General features: G+C 50.3%; 6 protein-coding genes across 6 annotated transcripts; 2 read left to right on the top strand and 4 right to left on the bottom strand.

The window, feature by feature from the left end:
- Nucleotides 1-2,530: 2,530 nt before the first annotated feature.
- N7529_009819 (uncharacterized protein) lies at nucleotides 2,531-2,890 on the top strand (the record flags this gene model as incomplete). Its single annotated transcript, XM_057245346.1, has 3 exons — nucleotides 2,531-2,629; nucleotides 2,692-2,819; nucleotides 2,872-2,890. The coding sequence occupies 3 exons, from the start codon at nucleotides 2,531-2,533 to the stop codon at nucleotides 2,888-2,890; spliced, it is 246 nt and encodes an 81-aa protein (XP_057093609.1).
- Nucleotides 2,891-3,483: 593 nt separating this feature from the next.
- On the bottom strand, nucleotides 3,484-5,167 carry coaT (acetyl-CoA hydrolase ACH1; the record flags this gene model as incomplete). The annotated part of the gene is made up of 3 exons (XM_057245345.1): nucleotides 3,484-4,677; nucleotides 4,731-4,971; nucleotides 5,025-5,167. The coding sequence occupies 3 exons, from the start codon at nucleotides 5,165-5,167 to the stop codon at nucleotides 3,484-3,486; spliced, it is 1,578 nt and encodes a 525-aa protein (XP_057093608.1).
- A 1,286-nt stretch (nucleotides 5,168-6,453) lies between these two features.
- N7529_009817 (transcriptional regulator SIN3) lies at nucleotides 6,454-11,397 on the bottom strand (the record flags this gene model as incomplete). The annotated part of the gene is made up of 5 exons (XM_057245344.1): nucleotides 6,454-6,894; nucleotides 6,948-7,082; nucleotides 7,132-11,069; nucleotides 11,164-11,228; nucleotides 11,297-11,397. The coding sequence occupies 5 exons, from the start codon at nucleotides 11,395-11,397 to the stop codon at nucleotides 6,454-6,456; spliced, it is 4,680 nt and encodes a 1,559-aa protein (XP_057093607.1).
- A 1,236-nt stretch (nucleotides 11,398-12,633) lies between these two features.
- On the bottom strand, nucleotides 12,634-14,463 carry N7529_009816 (protein phosphatase 2A regulatory subunit CDC55; the record flags this gene model as incomplete). Its single annotated transcript, XM_057245343.1, has 6 exons — nucleotides 12,634-12,657; nucleotides 12,714-13,276; nucleotides 13,328-13,976; nucleotides 14,020-14,147; nucleotides 14,229-14,269; nucleotides 14,420-14,463. 6 exons carry the CDS (start codon nucleotides 14,461-14,463, stop codon nucleotides 12,634-12,636), a joined length of 1,449 nt encoding a protein of 482 aa, XP_057093606.1.
- Nucleotides 14,464-15,963: 1,500 nt separating this feature from the next.
- On the top strand, nucleotides 15,964-16,995 carry N7529_009815 (uncharacterized protein; the record flags this gene model as incomplete). The annotated part of the gene is made up of 1 exon (XM_057245342.1): nucleotides 15,964-16,995. One exon carries the CDS (start codon nucleotides 15,964-15,966, stop codon nucleotides 16,993-16,995), a length of 1,032 nt encoding a protein of 343 aa, XP_057093605.1.
- Nucleotides 16,996-17,293: 298 nt separating this feature from the next.
- osm1 (putative fumarate reductase Osm1) lies at nucleotides 17,294-19,217 on the bottom strand (the record flags this gene model as incomplete). The annotated part of the gene is made up of 2 exons (XM_057245341.1): nucleotides 17,294-19,128; nucleotides 19,184-19,217. The coding sequence occupies 2 exons, from the start codon at nucleotides 19,215-19,217 to the stop codon at nucleotides 17,294-17,296; spliced, it is 1,869 nt and encodes a 622-aa protein (XP_057093604.1).
- Nucleotides 19,218-20,217: the final 1,000 nt, after the last annotated feature.

Raw genomic sequence — 20,217 nt, 5'->3', positions numbered from 1 at the left:
GTTGTACGCACGATGTCAGCTGCGCGGGTGTACCACACTTCATGCTAACAACACAACCTGCTTTTCAGCTCCCATATATGCGCTGTTTTATGTCCCCCTGACGATCCCCGCTTCGTCAGCGCTATGAACTAGCCGATCATCCGATACGAACCTTCTAGCAAACAATGTTATAAGATGGGGAAACCAGCACAGTTCGATTAACAGGTACTTAACAGGTACATAATACAGCCGGCGAGGACCGCGTGTTCGTCCACGAAACACCTTCTACTCAGAGCATAGCATCTCCTAGTCTTAGTATCGTTACCAGGCAAATAACACTGCAGCCTATCTATCCGACTTAAGCGGCATCCCCACTGGAGTAGTAACGGTGTTACGATAAGAAAACTAACAATATGGCGCTGCCCCGTAGATACAGTATAGTACATCTGCTAGATTGTGCTATATCTGCCAGTATGAAGAAAATGCACAGCGAGCAGATCTCCCTCGCGATATCAAGTCCTGTCGATCTTAATGAGTGCCAGAGCCTGGATCTTCGCGACTGAAGATCACAACTCATCCATGGGGTAAATCACACCGGATGTTGGGGCACTGCCGAAGCGTTGTGCTTGTGTCGGGTGTGGAGAACGCTATGAATTATTTCACCGCGCTAGCTGAGTAGCGTGTGACTCCTGAATCGATAATATTGGGTGTCTAATAGTACACGTGCTGCCTGCTCCTATATATATTATTGTACAGCGTATAGGAGTTGATGAATCCAGGATGGCCATGTAATTTCGGGAGACAAAATCCTTACAATATTGAACAATATACGGAATTGAAGCACCATTTTATCACAAATGTGATATGCCACGAATGTTCCAAGATCCAGGATTTCGAGTAACAAATCAGAACCAGGAATCCTTCAATGGCAATTAATAACGCCAATAACACCAGCACAAAGAACTTGCCCAAGTCAAAGACATCCCATAGACAACTCAACAGTCCAGACCGCCAAAAACTCTTGGCCAATCTCCAGATTCCAATCAATTGACACCCAAGAGTCGATGGCGGATCCGGGCATCTGGGCATTGCTGGGCGAAATGGAGTCGACATTTAGGTCGAGGCTTGGCGTCACCCTTTTCTCGATTCTTCAGAGGGGCGAGTTTCTGTCAGCTTTTCATTCGATGGATTGTCGCGTTTCATTTTATTCTATAAAAAGTTCCAAGGGTCCAGCTGTGTGGCTTTAAAGTTAGCGGGAAAACAAAATTCTTTGACGCCTTGCAGGTTCTTTGGGCTGCGTTTGGCAATTTTCTCTGTATGTGATGTTAGATTTGGTCTGACATGTCAGATTCCTAATCTCGCTTGAGCATTCCGGTCAGCGAATATTCTGGAGATTTTGGAGGATCTGGATCTGTAGTGTGCCACATGGACTTGATTTGAGGAATGTGTGCCTTAATTTAAAGGCATCGTTTTTTGCTCTCCGTGATGAATATCGATTCATCCAAAGGCCATGGGTTTCCCCTCGTCATCCTAAATCATATGAAAAACATAGTCGGATCGCTCATTTTCTCAAAATACGTTCATCCTCAACTGAATCCCGTCTAGTAAATTTTCCAAGGCTTTAGTGCAAACTTCCCTTGTGTTCCTGTATATAGTAGTCACTTCGTCTCATGAAACTCGCCATGCTCATTGACCAAAGAGAGTATAGGGCATGAAGAAAACTTCTATTTCGATTTCGTAACTTTGTGTCAAGGTGTTCGACAATATCACAGAGTGTTTTGATAGTCAACCCCAATATATATTCATTATATATTCACGCACCAATGTCGGGTGGGAATGGGTGGATGTGAAGAGCCTGCGAGAGCAATATCTCTCAATGTATTCATAGAGACAAATGCCATATATTTGAAATTGAAGTTGTGAGGTCCTAAGCAAGAAAAATTCCTCAAACCCCCGATTCCTCCATGATCCTCAACAACATGCCACCCGATCATGCCACATACCACACACCACATGACCAAAGTACAACGAGCCCCAATCATCTGATCTAATCCCCAATCTTCGGCAACATCCGATATGCAATCCACATAGTACCGAAAATCCTACGTACAGAGTAAAGAACCAAAATTAAGGATCCCGCCTCACGGGAACCGGCGCTCGGCCGCACCGTACCACCCCGACGTCATGACTTGAACCAACCACAGCCACTCCCATCCTTCGGATATCCAATCGTACGAGATAGAAATCATACTATCCAGCCTTTAATCGGAATACCCGTCTACTAACGGCCTATCAAATTCCATGGAAAGTCCGAGATCCTCGGGACCGACTATGAGTATGGTTCGGCCGGTATCAGGCCATCAGGTGTGAGGCTGTGATAGTTCGCGATATGCATTGGGGCTCTGGTCTGGGAGTATATAAGGTGTAGATTGTTACACGGGTTTTGTTGTTCATCATACAAAGCTACTCATCAGAACTTCATTACATTACTACTGCATCACTACTACTACACCATCAGAATACCTGATACGATACTACATATCACATCAAAATGACAACCCCATCCAAAGTCACCGAGCACGAGCACGCCCGGCTCCAGAATGACTACGGCGCCGATTACTGGGTTCGCAAGTCTGCCACAGAACATCGTGTATGCATCCTCTCCCTCGAGAACTTCCTGATATTGTATACAATCGATACTGACGTGTCCAGCGCCCTACGGCCGGACGAGGCCTCTTTGCCGGGCTCCAAGATACCAAGCACTACAATGTCGAGAGCGGCTGGGCGAGACGCAAGTCTGGGGATTCTCAAACTGGTCTTTTGGGCTCGCTGTGGAGTCGGTACGTTTACTCTTGTTTGAGGATTAAGCGATAGGGACTGACTTCGATATAGACTCACCGGTAGTGCTTAGGCGCTGGGTAGAGACTTAGCCTGCTACTTGGACTTTATGGCTGAAAGATTGAGATTAGATGATTTTATCGTTCTGGAGCTTGGCGTCTGGGGTCTTCTTTTATTATACCTGTGTTGAATATATGGTTTTCTGCTTCAATGTCGGGGCTTTTCATACCGTTCTTTGTGGTTGTTCTGCTTTTTGTGTATATTTCAACAAACACAGCCTGGAGTTAAAGGTTCCCTGTACCGATCTGGTCCTTTTTTTGTCTAAGGCAATTGAATTGTGATATATATCAACACCAATAAAGCTGGTGGCTTTGTAACACAACATTATGTAGGATGTGAATGGACCGACCCTGCAGATGCATTGTAGATCATATCAGTAGCTAGAACCAACTACCGACGACTACCAGGCCTATCCATCGCTCCACTTTGTGAGGAATTATACTCCTGAACTACATCCAACAGGAACACACCACGAAAGCTCATTGACAAGATAAAGTATGTTATATTTTAGATATGAAAAAACCAAAAACCGCTAATGAGATATCCCAACGCCAACCAAGGCCGAAGGCCTTTTTACAGACGAGCCGCAGCAGTAAAGGATCGCATCTACTCCCAAGAATCAATCTTCATAGTGCCCTTCTCCTGCAAGTTCTGGTGCATCTTGAAAGCCTGGAACAACATGTGCGGCTCATGGCCCATACCCTTGCGCAGACACTCGAACTCCGCCCGATCAAGATAATCCGTGAGGATAGGGTAATAATCAGGGTGCGAGCACTTCTTAATAATAACCCTGGCGCGCTCTCTGGGCGACAATCCACGCACATCCGCAAGACCCTGCTCGGTAACGATAACATCGAGATCGTGCTCCGTCTGATCGATGTGCGTAGCGAATGGCACAATACAACTCACACCCGTGGGGTCAGTCTTGGACGGCCGAACACTGGGCGTGTGCATGATGCTGTATTTGGAGTTTCGGAGGAAATCCGCGGATCCGCCGAGTCCGTTCAGCATCCGCGAGCCCATCACGCAGGTTGAGTTTGCGTGCGCGTAGATATCAACTTCGACGGGGGTGTTCATACCGATGCAGCCGAGTCGGCGGATGATTTCCGGGGAGTTGGAGACTTGCTGGGACCGGAGGAGGAGCTTGCCGGCGTATTGTTCCCAGTTGTCGTAGAAGCGCTTGAAGCCGTCTGGGGAGAAGCGGATGGAGGTTGCAGTTGCGAAGTCTAGGTTGCCGCTGTCGAAGAGGTCCAGGAAGGAGTCCTGCAGGACTTCGGTCCAGACTTTGAGGTTTTTGAAGTCGGCGCCGCCTTTGCTGAGTCCGCCGACGACGGCGTTGGCGATGTTGCCGATACCGGATTGGATGGGGAGGAGGTTGGGTGGGAGGCGGCCGTGCTTGACTTCGTGCTTGAGGAATTCGATTAGGTTGGTGGCAATTGCTTGGGAGCCTTCGTCCTCTGGGGCGTTAGGCTGCGTCTGGTCGGGATAGTTGGACTCGACGATGGCGACAACCTTCTCCGGGTCAACGGGGATGTAGGAAGTTCCGATGCGGTCCTCCGGTGCCATGATGAGGTAGGGCTTGCGGCCTGGGGGTAGGTCGGAGCCTACGATATCGTGCAGACCCTCGAAGGAGGGGCTGGAAGTGTTGACTTCGATGATGACCTTGTCGGCCATCTGGACGAGCTCGGGTGAAGCACCCACGGAGGCACCGGGGATGATGCCTCCGTTTTCGGTGATGGCTGAAGCTTCAATGACAGCCACATCGATCCTGGGCTCTGGTTTGTTCAAAGTGTACCATCCCTAGGAAACCGGTTAGGTCTTTTTCCACGGCGGGATCTCCCGAGAGGACTTACATAGACCAGATCCGAGGGAAACATGCTCAGATGCTTATCAAAGAATTTGATTTGACCACTGTTGATTCCCTTGGCGATTTCCTTTCCGACCTGATGGGGACTGCGTCGCTCAATCATGTTCAATCGTGCCCAACGGTTCTCCGTCTCGGCGCCGGAAGAGGCACCGACGAACAAATTGTACTTCAGCTGACCCTGCAGGCCGTTCTTTTCGACATGGTCGGCCATGGCAACTGGAACCATCCTGAGAGCAGTGTTAGCTTCAACAATTGATTCAGAGTTTACTGTGTAACATACTTGGGGTATCCAACGCCGGTGAATCCGGACCAGCCAATATATGCGCCATTGGGGAAGTGGTGGAGGAGATCCTCAGCTTTGGCAAGCTTCTTCAAGTACGAAGGCCGGCGGACACGGCTCTTCAAAAGTGCTGAGGCACTCATGATTTGCAATTAATAAGGGAAGAGGGGAGAGGGGTCGGACAAGTGTAGAAAGGAGAAGGGAGAAGGGACCCGGGGGATTAAATATGATTTCAACCACCCCACGGGCACCCTATTCTCCACAGGAAATCGAGGCCGAGCTCCCGGAAAAATGGAAGTTGTGGATGTTGAATTTGTGTTTCTATTCCTGAACTGCAGCTGCTACGATGACCGCACGGAGATCCAATCTATGGCCACTCTAATGAATCAACTTAATGAATGTGCAAAGAGATATATTAGAAACCCACACTTCACTACTTGTTAATACCATCAACAGAAGAAGAAGCCTTCGATGATGTCGAATTTCCCAAAGCAGCGCTATTCTTCATGCTGACGTCAACTGCGGCTTTTGTTCGGCGCTCGGCATTTACTCGCTGTATTCCCGGACTTAACACTTTCTTGTGTCTATACGGAGTACAGCCTGACTATTACATCTAAATGCATATGGAATTGGTATACAACCTCACAGGCATGTATTTAGACAGATCTAAAGCAGCATCTCACATATCTTAACATGATCAAATATCACAATGTTGTAGCAAAAATCTGGAGATAAAAAAAGGAGATCATAGATCCACCCAAATTTCCCCCGACTCCACGTCTCGGCATGTCGGTTATCCCTTCTCGGCCACACGGAGCTTTAAGATTAGAAAAACGGATTCGACATTATTGGATCAATTTATTGGATCGATCGCTAGTTCTGAAGATCATATCATAGTCCGATAAAAAGTTCGACGATTTCACTGATCAGAACACCACGTTAACAATCTAAACTAAACACAGCTAACAAAAGCAATGTGATGAGGGTAGACTTCGACACCTGATCGGGTAATAGCTTCATTTTTACGCAAGTGCGACGAGGATGGCCCGAGAGCATCCTTCGAAGAATATGAGAAAGGTGTGACATCAGCACGCCTTCAGACTGATGAACTAATCCTGTCACATGCATCCATTAAGCAAACACAATTACAATTACAATAGAAGAGAACACTAGCAAGACCACATCTTTCGACGGGCAATTCCATTGATAAAAGACCGTGAGAATAGACTAAGGACTAGGAAAGCAACCATGAACAAAGAAATACAAATACAAATACAAAGCACCGTGAAAACTCATTTCGCAATTTCCTCGTGTACGCCGACAAAAATGCATGTCAGTCCGGAAGGACCAACCCGTCGTGATAGTTACTTACACTCGCGTCACCTTCCTTTCACATTCTCGAAGCTCAAATCCCAATTAGGTCCAGGATCTAAGCCTCGGCAGGCTCCGCATCAGTCATCTCAGTATCGGCATCAACATCCTTCGCCTCGCCGTTAGGCTTGGCAGACTCAACAGGGGCAGGGGTAGAAAGGGTTCCATGGACCCAGGAGCGGAAGCGCTGGTTGGCCTCGTCGACTTGGTCTTTGCTCATTCCGCGGGCCCAGGCGGGGTTGTTGACAAACTTCTCGACGAAACGGTCGTGGCGCTTCTCCTTCAAGGCAGCCAGGGCTTTGGCGGCCTCCTCGGCCTGGGCTTGGATGGTTTCCGCGTCGGCGTCCTGGTCGTGGATTGGAGCGTTGGATCGCCAGAACCAGTCTGAGCTCTGGGGCTGGTACAGCATTGTGTAGTTGTTGGCACAGATGCGGATGATCAGACCGTCGTTGTGTTGCAGGCTGCGGTAGAAGCGCTGGTACTCTTCTTCGTCTTCAAGCTTGGGGGGAGGTTGCGCTTGAGGAGGGGCATGTTCATTTTGGAAAATTGCACGCCTTCGGTGGGGTCGCGCATGGAATATGCGGTCACGTAGTAGGACCAGCGCTCTTCGGCGGTGAGTTCGTCTGAGGTGAGGGTTGGGTCTTCGGCTGTCATCACCTGCACGGTGACACGGCGGTCTGTGGGGATCTGGAATGTGTTAGTTGAGAAAATGGTGGTGATTTTTTTGATAACTCACGAAAGTAATGCGGTAGATGTCGCCGTCTTTGACGAGGCGCTCAACCTGTTTGCGGTATTGAATTTCCTGGTGGTGAGTGGTCTCTTCCTTCTCGCGTTCCTTGAAGAACAGGTTGGCAATGTCGGAACTGCGATCACGGGAGTCGCCGGTGAAGATGGAGGCGACGAATTTGGCGATCGATGAGAAAATCCGTTCCAGGTTGTAGAGCAGGAATCCAGATTGCATGTAGAAGCGGCGCAGAGTTTCCTCGAGGTGGATCTGGTCAATGTCACCCTTGATCACCTCCTCGCACATGCGCACAATTTGCTTGTACAGGTTGGCCTTGGGCTCAACGTCATAGAAGAAATCATTAGGGAAGCGGTCGATCAGACACAAGTCGTGAGCTGGCTTGGGGAGAAGACCCCGGCGAACTTGCTCGCGAGCCTCGGCTTCGTTTTCCTTGATGCGCAGCAGACGAGAGTAGAGAATCTCGAAGGTGCGAATAAAGCAAAGAATGTTCAGGTTGGAGTACATGTGGTGCTCCTTCTTCTTGTACTTCTCATTTAAAGTGTATTCATGCTCCAGGTTGAAGTTACCCTGGCCAGGGTGTTCCATCCATCGAAGCTCAGCTACATCAAATGACTCCTCAGTTTCAGAGGCAGTAGAAGTAGCACGGATAACGGGGGGTTCGTCATGGCTGAGAACACCATCTTCCTTGGCGGGCTTCTCGCTCTGGTATCCGCGCTCGAGGGTCTCACGCAAGAGATCCAGCTTCTGCGTGTCAACCACCTTGCGGCTTTCGTTGGAGGCGTCCTCGTTGGCATAAGCGTCCTCATCATCATTAATCGCAATAGAGACCTCATCAATGTACTGGTTGAAAGTCTCACGGTCCAGTCCAAAGAAAATAGGAATGAAGTCCTTGACGAAGTTGATAAGTCGCTGAGGCTCGGCGCCAAAGCCGTTGGTGCTTCGGTCGAAGTACAGAATAAGTAAGAAGACAGCATCCAGGAGGACCTCCATGTCGGTGAATTGGAACTCAGTCTGCCACTTGGGCATGGGCCATCCGCTCTTGCGGTGGTTCAGTCCATCCTCGAACTTGTTCTGCAGTTCCTGCTGGATGTTCTTGGCGACGAAGAGCTTCTTGTCGGTTTGCTTCGTGGCAATCGCCTGGTGATCAAGACTGCGCCAGTAAGCGCGCTGCATCTGTTCGCGCCAGACTTTATCCCACTCGCGCTGGCAGGCCTTCCACTCCTCCAGCTTCTGCTTCAAGCGGAAGAGCACAATGGGAAGAACGTGGCATGGACGGCTGAACATGTCTTGGATGACCTTCTCACCGCGTTGACGATCGTAAATCTTCTTGATGACGCGTTGGTAGATTGCTTCGCTTTGCCCGCCGAGGCCAGTGGGCAATTGGAATGCATTTCGTTCGCTATCACTCATGTGCAGGAACTGCTGGCAGATAGGCTCGACCAGCTGAATGGTACGGACACAAGCCTCAATGTGGTGATCATAATCGTGGCGATCCTCCTCAATGCGGTGCAAAGCATCTTCGTATTGGTTCTTGCGGTGCGCAACAAATCCGGAATCTTCAGAAGCCCAAGTGGGGTGTGATGCCCAGTCATCGTTGAGAACGCTGTTGCAGAGCGCATCACGGCCACTACATGGCTTTGTGCGCTCACGCTTGGGGAGAAGACGGTAACTCGGTCCCAGAGAGCGACAGTGAGCCAGGTTGACAACGCCATATTCCATGTGGGCCTTGGGGTCGATGGTCTTGTCTTCTGGTTCTTCGGCGCTCATAAAACGACGGAACCAGCTCATCAGCTCGGCATTGGATCCAATGTACCCCTCAGCGCGCTTGACCAGGACGTGTCGGTCGAGAAGATCGGTGGTGTAAAGGTTGCAGAGCTTCAAGAAATCGCTGAAGACCTGCTTGTTGGCAATGAACTTCTTGACGCGGTCGAAGAAAGCGATCTCTTCCTGGCTGGGAGTCATGGAAACCGAAGGTGGGAGGGGTTCGGGAAGAGCAGGAATCAAAGTAGGAGAGACGTTGGCCATGTCGATAGAAGGCTTGCCATGGTGGTACTTGGGTCTCTTGCTGGCGTTGCCAAACTGTCCTTGGCCTCCTCTGCCTGCCTCGGACAGACGAGCAGCTTCAGCACCAGCAGGTCCTGAGATAGAGCCAGCACCGCCGGGTCCACCGCGACGTTTCTTGCTTTCCTTGGGGTCCTTGACGTTGAATTGACCGAGTGGGGGCATCTTGACGTCACGGTTGGGAGTCTGAGAAGCGAAGCCGGCAGGTTCACCGCGAAGGTTGCTAAGAGGAGCTTGCTCTTCAGCTTGGCGTTGAGCTGCAACTTGTTTGGCATGAGCGGCTGATTCCGGCAAAAATTGTTTGAAGTCCTCCAAGAGATCAGGCGCAGTGTTGAACAGCTGAGTGACCTGACCATAAACATCCTGAATGGGCTTCGACTCCCGCTGGTAAGTCTGGAGTATTTCAAGGAACTGCTTGTAGATCTCCGGCGCACTAGAGAAGCGGTTCTTGATCTTGTTAACGTAGCTGATAGCATGATTGAATTCAACAGGTCCACGCTTGTTCAGATCCTGAGCGCCCTGGAGCATGCCAGTTCCGACACCAGCCAGGCTGTTCATTGGCTGCGTAAGGCTGGCATTCTGTCCAGCACCGGATACTCCCAGAAGAGAAGGTCGGCCCAGGCCAGCAGATGCCGCTGAGGCGGCACCTTGCAGCTGCGCCACTCCACGGTGGTCTTGCTGGTGAGTCATGGCAGATGCAACCTGCTGCTCTTGTGCAGTGGGGTAACCGAAATGGTGATCCTGGCCTAAGCCCGCCCCATCCGTACCATACATGCCGGTCATCATTCTCGAGCCGGGGGAGTACGATCCAGAGGCACTACCTTGCTGCTGGTCTTGCTGCTGGCCTTGTTGCCAGCCAGGTCGGGGCTGGTCACGATAGAAGTCCGGTCGACCGTGAGGGTCGCTGGTAGGCGGGGCATTGGGAATGGTCTCGAAAGGACGTCCGGCGCGAGGCATGCTCAAAGTGTTGGTTCCAGAAGGAGTAGTCACACGAATGGCATCAGGGTTGTCCTCAGTACCGCACTCAATACGATAACCGGGGGGTAAAAAGGTGTTGAATCCTTGAATCAAGGCGGGGTGTCCGTTGAAAAGAGTCGAAACCCGCTGGATCACACCTGGAGTATCAATCGCCTGACTCTTGAAATCCTTCATGATATCCAAGAACCGGTTGTAGACATCAGGCTGGTCCACGAATCGAACCTTCACCTGGTCCAGGTAACTGAGCGCATCGTTCAGAATTGGCTGCTGACCCTGAGCAAGAGCCGCAACATTTCCGGGAATCTGCTGTCCTGATGCATTGTAGCCCATCATAGGCTGTCCAGGGGGTCCACCAGGATGCTGCATGTACGATCGAGGGGTCCCTTCACCATGTGGCATCTGACCGAACAAACCAGCCGCAGATTGGGGACCACCCTGATGGCCATTTTGAGGATTTCCACCGAGAGTCGAAAGAAGACCGCCGGGGCCGTGGATGGAGTTGGGGACTTTGTTGGCGACAGGTTGGTGGAGTGGAATCGAGCCAGTGTGACTTTGAACTGGGTGGTGGGGTTGGTCACGGCGCTCATACTGGCGCTCAATTGGTTCGCGATGATCGCGCTCGCGCTCGCGCTCACGGTGAGCCATCTCTTCCTGGCGTTGGCGCTCGATGATCTCGCGTTCTCTGGAGTCCCGCTCCCGCTCACGATTGAGTTGGGGAGACGCATGCTGCATCGCCTGCCCGATGCCCGGGAGGGAGTGCCCGCTGCTGTGGGACGGACCTGCGGTGTGTTGGCCATAGGCTGAGGGTTGGTGCGGACCTCCGTGGGTCTGGCTCAGTTCGGCCAGCCCGGGGAGAGAGTGTCCACCCGATTGACTGGAATGATAGGGACCTTTATCAGAAATATGTCAGCTCAGTTTCATTTTGCAGTCACAGGGATCTTCAACTGAGATCTATAGTGCAGGATAAGGAGGGAGGGATCTCACCAGCTGGAGGGGGGAGCACTGGGCCCGAGGGTTGTGAGGCCTGGCCCTGCTGAGAAGGAGTTTGACTAGTGAGGCGCAAGAAAACAAAGTTAATCTCTGATATCAAATCACAAGTCCAAGTAATTGTACATACTTGAAAGAGCCCAGGGGCCGAGGCTGTTGATTGATCTGATCCATTGCAGGATGCGACGGTGGCCCACCGGAGGAGTGCCAGTTATCGTTTCCAGAGTTCATGATCTATGCATGAACCGCAATAGAGAGGAGAATGAGGTATGAGGATGACGGAGGAAGGAAATGGTCGGGGAAGATTGTTGTAATCGAAGCTCGAGCTCACTGTCTCTGTTTCGCTAGGGTTCGGCAACGCTCAGGTTGCACTAGGGTCACAGCATGACCCGGACTCCCGCAGTAAAGAAGACAGGAACAGCCTTCAGGCAGATCTGCAAGAAAGAAGCGGTAGAGGTAAAAAGTGAGGTAGGGCAGGAGACACAAACTGGGGTGATGGAATTGCGCGCGACCGATCGCGGGCTTCCAGTGGAGGCTTTCCTATCCTGATCTAGCCTATTGTAGCTTAGCGGCTGGCTGTTCGGAGATTCGATTTTCCGAAAGGTATTGACCTTTCAATCAATACGGTATCGTTAGTATTTTATTCAAGTAATTCCATCAATGAGAATGAATACACTGTCATAACTTGGTATTGTGCGATAGGTCAATAACCGTCCGCCTTCGTCATCGTCTGCCATTGCCGGCAGAAAAACATGACTGGCATTGGGAAATAAGCGTGGACAATAATGATGTGTATGAAAAGCTAATATATTAGGATAGCTGAATGATTTGAATGGCTTGGTTACACGAGCCTCGTATTGTTCATTGTCCTTTTTATAGATCAATAAATTCAATGGGATTTCTTTATGAAAGGCTGGACTCCTCGCTTGTCCAAAAAGCCTCGGAAAGGGGCGGAGGACCAGGGCTGGGGTACACCCAACTACAACCGTCGAGGTTAATACGGAAAACGGTCTACAACAATGTAGGTCAAATTAGCAGCACTAAGCAAACCTGGAGATTTACCAAATCTATGTAACTCATTCAGTAATAACTATGGAAAGGGCCTCAAATAGGCATGACATTCTCTATCATGAACTTGACCCCCATACAACGCCTTTGACAACCTCACTGCATATGTAGCAGACAAGGGGAGAAAAAAGAGCAAAGGGGGACACAACAAAACAAAAGAAAACTAGGTCTCTAGCTCAGACAGATTAGTTCCTCAAGAGCAACGGCATCCTCAGAGCAGAGATAGGGAATGGGGAAAGGAAAGTCCTGAGATTATGGAACCTGCGGCTTGCTGCTATCATTATTTTCTGGTTTTTCGTGTCGTGCCCGGTCACCAAGGCCATCCAGCATCCACCCAAACCCCATATGCGCCTGTCCATGAAAGGAAAATGATAATGACTTTGTCGGTACTTCGTGCGATTAGAGAGCGGAGAAGACAAAGAGCTGTAACCCAGTTAATTTCAAAATGCAACAAGTAAAAGAGTCTGAGAATTACTCACGTTGTTTGTCGCCGCAATTGCAATGCTGTCTTCAAATGGATGCCAGCTCATGTGCAAGATCTTCTTGTTGAAGTCAATCTGGTCGGCATCGGTCTCCTTCTTCATCCGGCTGCCGGGGCCAGCAGGGCTACCGGATCGCGAACCGGCCTTCTTTCCGTTACCCTTGCTCATAGGTGTCGGTACACCAACCTTCTTTGCCTTGAAAGCCGACTTGTCCGCCTGTAGCACAATCTCGGTATCCTTTTGTTCTTCTGTGGGGTAGATCATGAAATTGTTGTTGTAGCTGCCCGTCATGACGTTCTCAGCATCGCCAGAAAAGACCACCTCGAACTTGTCGAAGATGCTATCGTTCTCATAAGTATCGCAGAGACGGGGACGGAGGTGCTCGTGGATGGGAATGGTCTTGACTGGCTGTCGCTCCATGTTGACATCCCAGATCTTGACCGTCAAATAGTCCCTAGATACGATGTAGCGGCCGTCGTTGGAGAATCGCACGTCGGAAATGGAGGAAATGATCTCGGAGAAGAACGAGCGGGAAGACGCATCCTCTTCTTGTTCGAACTCTAAGAAGAAATATTAGTACGAAAACAAAACCACGGGCCAGGCATCCATACGCTTAGCATGCTCGTCACACAAGGCCCGTTGCCGCATATCCGCAAGTTTGATCGTGCCCTTGGAACTGGCGTACATGAACCAGTTACAGCTGACAGGGTGGAACTCCGCCGCAGTGATAACCTCAGTGAGTTCTTCCATATTGGCGGGCTTGATATCCACAATGTTGAAGCTCTGATCCTGGATGTTCAGGTTCCACAAGTTCACACGGAGATCGTCACTGCTGATAAAGGTTTCACCATCGCTGTTAACGGAGATGCTATTTATATGATACGCGTGTGCATTGGCGTATGTTTTCCGCGGGACTGCGGCAACCACAGTGTCGTGGTGTGTCAGACGAGGCAATTTGAGGGCAGAGGGGTCCTTGAAGGAGACGCGGGGAGCACGAGACATACCCCCGCCTCCGACAGGGTTTGCTGGTGTGAGCTCATTTGATAGGTTGTTCTCTGCGACCACCTTCAGTGACTTGTCGAACACCTTCCAGAGCTTTATCGTCTTGTCGTTTGTCGAGAGGAGGAAATGGGAAGCATTTTGTCGTCGGCACCATTTAATCTTGTTGATCTTCTCTTCGATCTCTAGCGACTTGAGATAATCGAACTCCGGCTCGTGTGACTGGAACTCGGTGTGAAACTTATATTCGCAGGTTTTTTTCTGTGTCGTTCATTCGTTAGCCAAGGTCAAAAGAAAGGCAAACCTCCTTCGGGGTTATGGTGGGGTGGGCTACCGTCTCGTTTCGCTCGAAAAGCACCACTCTTCCTCCCTTGTCACCAGTGGCCAGATAATTTCCGGTATGGTCGAATTCGACGGTCGAGATGATGTCCGCTGGAGAGCGCGTGTCAGTCAATGCATTCTATGAGAATTGACCATGTTCAGCCGCGGGATACGGGGGGTGCTGCCATTTACCTTCTGTAATATCTTCTACATCGCCTTTATCGCCGAAGCATCTGTTATTGAGTTAGTCAAGGTCCAGGAAGCTGAGTTGTGAAGCTGAAGATGTGGGGTTTCCTTTCAAGGTTGGAAAGGGTTGCAAACACGGAAAGAGAAAAAAAAAACAGGAATTTGACGACAGGTCTCAAATACCGAAGAAAACTTACTGTGTAAACTTCCAGGTAGGTGTGCCTGGATCTCTGTCTACCATTTTCTCGTTCTAGCTAGCCCTTGAACGCGACAAGGGTAAGGACCAAGATAGGAAGGACGGGTGAAGGCTTCCGAAAGCTCTATTGCCGATGCAAAGAATCACAGCGAATCAATGTGCGCGAAGACGAAAGAATTCGATGTCGAATGTAAATAATGACGATTGGAGAAAGCGGAAATCGAGAGAAGAGGCGGTCGGTCACCGGAGATGGTGTGCGAGGGGTTTTTGATGGCGGTAAAGCGAAAAAGAGGGGCAAGAGGGGAGGGGAACAGCTGGTGTTCCAGCTATGAAAAAAATACTATCCGGACTGAAGATGGCAACGGTATGAAGTCGATGATCTGCGATGGATAGCGCTGCCCTCTTCTTGTTACCCGCAAAGCTTTTGTGAGGGTCAGGGAAAAGTTCTATGCAGAAAGGGCGCTCCGATTAGAACAAAAGTCCAAGAATCAAGTGTCTCGGTAGAAAGAGGAGGGGATGGGGGTTGCGTACAGGGTTCGATGGGAAGAGAAGGACAAGAAAAGAGTTGAGGTGAGGTGAGTTCAGGCGGTGGTGGGGAGAGTTACGGAGATACCCTCAAGTGACCTGCACTTTGTACGCACCATCAATATTATTGGAGGTATTTCCAAGTATCGGCATTGATTTTCTTTATTTGAATGAAATATATGGAATCGATTGAATTTGGATTTTGATATTGGATTGATCTAAAGTAGTTGAGAGCAAATACTGACATCAACACTACCAATGACTGTAACATTGCCCAGATGCAGTTTTTGCGCCCGGCCCTGTAACCCGTATATCAACGAACGCCATAGACTTACATATGTAATTATATTTGGTAGGTATATACATACATATTCAATCTTGTGTCAAACGATTGACTTGGTTATTGATAAATTAATTGACTACATCGACTCCCTCTGTATATAATTTCTTCGATGTATACAATACCTGTATGCAGGGCCGCCTCTGTCGTCATTCCTGAGGGTACAAGCCTTGTCTGGAGCTGCATAAATTAGGAGAAAAAGAAACGATCTAGTTGACTTGCTCATAACAACTGGAGGTCAAGGGTTATTTACTATTCAATTACTTAGCTATACTATTCCATTTGAAAGGTCATATATGTGGTTAAAGATACTCTACACTAAATTATATATAACTACTTCCAATCTACGAGCTCCAAGCTTCAATCTTCAATCTTTCTCTCTCTCAAAAAAAGCAATTCATACCTAGGTACATATCAGCCCTATCTAGCCCCCCCTAGATACACAAGACACACAATCCAATCCAAGCATACTCAGGCACAAGTCAATCAACCTTAGAAGTCATTCAAGTACCAACCCATAGGTATAACTAACCCCATCTTCACATGCCTAGGTTCCTACATCGTCCGGCTATAACCCGAACCGGCAAAACCCTTCAACTACAATAAACTACATATACTATAACTAACTCATTCCCCAATCCAAACCTCCAAATCTCACCAAGTTCCCCCATCCCCTCACAATGACCGATCCCGAGAAGCCGAACATGCGGGGAGAATCCAAAACCCAAGACAAATCCAACCCCAACCCCGCCAACACAACAAAACCCCCACCATCCCTCGCAACCCGCATCCAATCCTCCGCAACAGGACTGGCAAAGAGCACCTTCCACCCAGGTTCCGACCAAACCAACACCCTATCATCCAGCACAAACACCAAAGCCAGCCCATCCACCCCAAGCACAAGCAATGCCGCAGCGCAGATAGGGCCCATCTCAGGCCCATCGGGGTCAACCTCGGCATCAGCAGGCCCCTCCTCCACGCAGTCGACATTCCGAAGCACAAGCTCGATCTCGCCCGCAATAGAAGACGAATTCCAGCGTTTCACGGAAGATCAAGCTACACTACCAGCATCAGAATTCCCCGCCGGACCCGAAACACCGACACCGAAAGGCAAAGAGCGCCTCGAGACGACATGGCAATCCCCCAACCAACCACGATCCCAAATTCCACCCGTCACAACCACAGACCCAACCCCTTACCTCGACGCAGAAGACGGCGCAGCCGTCCTCGCCCTCCTAGCATCGCCCAGCACAGAGTCAGACCCAGCGACGCTACCAGCTGACGAGCTGGAGCCGACGGCAGCGCCGGCGCCGCTCTCAGCGCGCGAGCGGGAAGCGCTGGACTCGTTCTTGCGGGCTGTGCCTGGGACGGAGACGGAGACGCAGAGACCGGCGCGGATGACAGGGTCGAGTCTGGTGCCTGATATTGACACGTTTCTTAGCCAGGGACTTGGTCAGGAGAACGAGAACGGGGTTGGTGGGACGAGTCGGAGTGGTGTGTTGCTGCGGGATGAGGTGTTGGCGAAGCTTCCTGGGGCGGGGGATTGGGTTGGTGTTCAGGAGAGGTATCATGAGGAGGTTTGGGGGTTTTTGGAGCCTGTGCTTGAGGCTGCGAGGACGGAGATGGAGAGTGGAATTGATGGTGGGGAGGGGGGTGCAGAGGGGCCGGCTGTTAGGAGGCTAAGGATGGTTTTGGGACATATGGGGGGGTGATTTTGGTTGGATGGGGTGTAAGAATAGAGGAATTAGGTATATTAAATGTTTGTCGGATTGGATTGGATCTAGACATGGCTGGACACGAAGGGCTTTATGCATGGTCTGAACTACGTAGAACCCAGCTGATATCGAGAATTATCACTAGAATTAATTAGATTGGAACAACATGTTCGAATGAACCGCTCGACATATTTCAAAGGATATATTCAAAAAGATTCATATTCTTATGATACAGAAAGACAAAAGGGTATGAAAAGCGCTGAGTAGAAGCCATCAAGCATCACCACTGGGCCACCTAAAGCTCAAGACTAGGAGTCTGGCCCTTGACACGACCAATAACAATGTGGCCCGCATACTTAGGAATGACTTCATCGTCGTGCAACATAGCGAATTCCTCTGTGGCATCACGACCCATGAAGTTATAAAGCGCGTTAGCGCCACCAGGGTGCTCATCCAACCAATTCGTCACATCGAGCACAACACCCTTGACAACGATCCAGAGATCCTCTTTCGTGTTATGCTTAGCAACTTCTTCCATACTGTATTCTGTCTCGGGGATCTTGAAGTTTGCAGGGTCGGACTTGGCAGCTTCCTGGGGAGCGGCGCCAGCAGCATCGGCAGCGGGGGCCGGGGCCGTAGCGAGAGCAGGGAGGGAGCCACCGGCGGAACCCCACTCGACGGCAATCTTGCCGGGGGTGTTAGGGTCAATGTGGAGGGAGATCTGGCCAAGACGGCTAGAAGCTGAGCCCGCGCCACCAGTGATGAGCTTTTGGAAGAGGTGCTGGGAGGCAGAGTCACCGGCCACACGGCCGTAGACGACACAGCCGAGGAGGGAGGATCCTCCAAGGCGGTTGGCGCCGTGGACACCGCCTGCGAGTTCACCGCAGGCGTAGAGGCCGTCGAAGGGCTTCTGTTCGCTGTTCAGGACTTGAGCGTGCTCGTTGATCTCGATGCCGCCCATGGTGAAGTGGAGAACGGGCTCCATGAGAGCGACGTGGAACTCGTCGTCCAGGGAGAAAGGCATGTTGTGGAAGAAACGCTTGTTCCAGGGGTCCTTCTTCTTGCCTTCGGCGATGAGGTTGTACTCGTCGAAGGTCTTCTTGATGGCTGCTTCTCCGCAGCCGATTTCAGCGACGAGCTCGGCGCCGGTCATCTTCTTCATCAGGCCGCGACCGGAGTAGTGGCGTGTGTGGAAGTCGAGGACCTTGGATGCTTTGCTATTGAGAACGAGGCGGATGGGCCATTTGCCCTTTTCTTTCTCTTCCCACATCTTGCCTGAGACGTAGTCGCGGTGGCCGAGCTCGTCGGAGAACCGGTTGCCGTCTGCGTTGAGAAGGAGACCACCTTCACCACGGAGGGCTTCAGCGGCCAGGAACTTGAACTTGGCGGTTGGGTCCTTGGGGTCAACGAGACCTGTGGGGTGGACTTGGACCTTGTCCATGTCGATGCCGTTGGCGCCGATGGCCATGAGCATCTTTTGGCCGTCACCGGTGGCATGGGTGCCGTTGGTGGAGGACAAACCGAAGGTATCGGGACGGTGCTTCTTGAGGAGAGAAGTGTCGCCGAAGTCAGCGGCGTAGCCACCGGTAGCAAGGACGACAACACCATCAATAGATTTTTCCTCGCCGTTGACAGAGTAGGTCACACCGGTGACGTTGTTTCCGGACTTGTTAATGGAGGTGACGTTGGCCTTCTTAATGATTTGAACGCGGCCGGGCTCCTTGTCGGCAAGGGTCTCCAGACGCTCCATGAGAGCGTAGGTGATGGCCATACCGGGGAACTTGGCATCGTGACCACGATGTGTGCGGGGGTGGGTGTGACCACCGAGGCGGGAAACGAGGGTGAGGTCGAGGTTGAAGACATCTTGTAGCCACTCAACGGCGGCGGCGGACTTGTAGGTGAGGACTTTGATCAGGTCGGGGCGGGCCTTGTCACGGGCGGACTTGAGGGTGTCATCGTAGAACTGCTTGACGCTATCTTGGATGCCGAGGTCGGTCTGGGTGCGAGTGAGGGCACCGTTGATACCGGAGGTGGCCTTGGTGGAGTTACCGCCGAAGAAGGCCTGCTTGTCGAGAACAACGACGTTTCCGCCGTTCAGGTAAACGGTGTGGGCGGCACTAAGACCGGAGACTGGGAGGCGTTAGTCTGATTGCTGAGTGTAGAGAATGAGAATAGAGATACGTACGTCCACCACCGACCACAATTACTTGAGGAGCCATGATGTGTTATGTGTATAGGAGAATATGGAGAGGAGGAGTGGATGGTAGAAGGAAGGGAGCTCTTAAAGAATTAAAAATGGGGGGGGAATCTGGGGGAAGTCATAAGCCGACCCCTTCTATCGGCCGAGGTAGTGAAAGATGGGGTATTGTACCCGCTCGTAATACTAATTGCAACACTCTGGTTTGTCTACTTCATTTTTCCTTCTGTTCTTGTATTCTGGGGAAGTTATGAGTATCACATGTGATAAAATGCATTGACTTATTTTAAATTTATGTATATCGTACATATTCACATGCTCACGCCACCTGATCATTCTCTCTGAATACACCTAGCATTGAATAACATTGGAGGGTAAGAGTAAGAATGTATTTAATGTATTAGAGCGGACAATCGGTGGGATAGACAGTGGATCGAGAGAAGTCTCGGTGGGCTCTTTGAATCTGGAACTCTTTGAATTTCGGGCAGCTCGGTCTATTACCTGACAATACTTGCACATTTGCACACTTCTCCCGTGAACCTCGGAATAATAATTGCGGTCCGGTATTCCCGATAATCGGTCCGTCATGCATGGCCTGATTAAATATGAATGTAACATGTCAATATCTGTAAATTTTCTATATGGTGAAATTCGATTATACAGTACAGACATCAGAGAGACCCTGTGATATCGAAATACAATACGAACCAATATCAAATGAGTATTCAGGGAAAAGAAAGAAAGAAACAAAAACCAAAGAAGCAAAAGCAATCGCCGGCTGAAGAATACACAAGTGATGATTGGTGGAAAAGCCAAATGGGGCCATTCAATCCGGGGATGGAAATTGCCTCGGTGGGGCCTGGTGACCTCATCTCTTCAGTGCTTTATTGATTTGGGGATCTTTCAAATGCCGACGGAATTCATATACCTGATGAGATGCTTCATTTTGAGCTCTCCATTCAATAACTGGTACTTCACCATTCACATCTCCCACAACGTTTTTCATTGCTCGTTGCAATGCT

The sequence above is a fragment of the Penicillium soppii genome, assembly GCF_028829465.1.
Source record: "Penicillium soppii strain IBT 18220 chromosome Unknown utg000007l, whole genome shotgun sequence".
NCBI classification, from domain to species: Eukaryota; Fungi; Ascomycota; class Eurotiomycetes; order Eurotiales; family Aspergillaceae; genus Penicillium; species Penicillium soppii.
The sequence above is the reverse complement of the archived record's forward strand: the minus strand, read 5'-3'. Positions and strand labels throughout refer to the sequence as shown.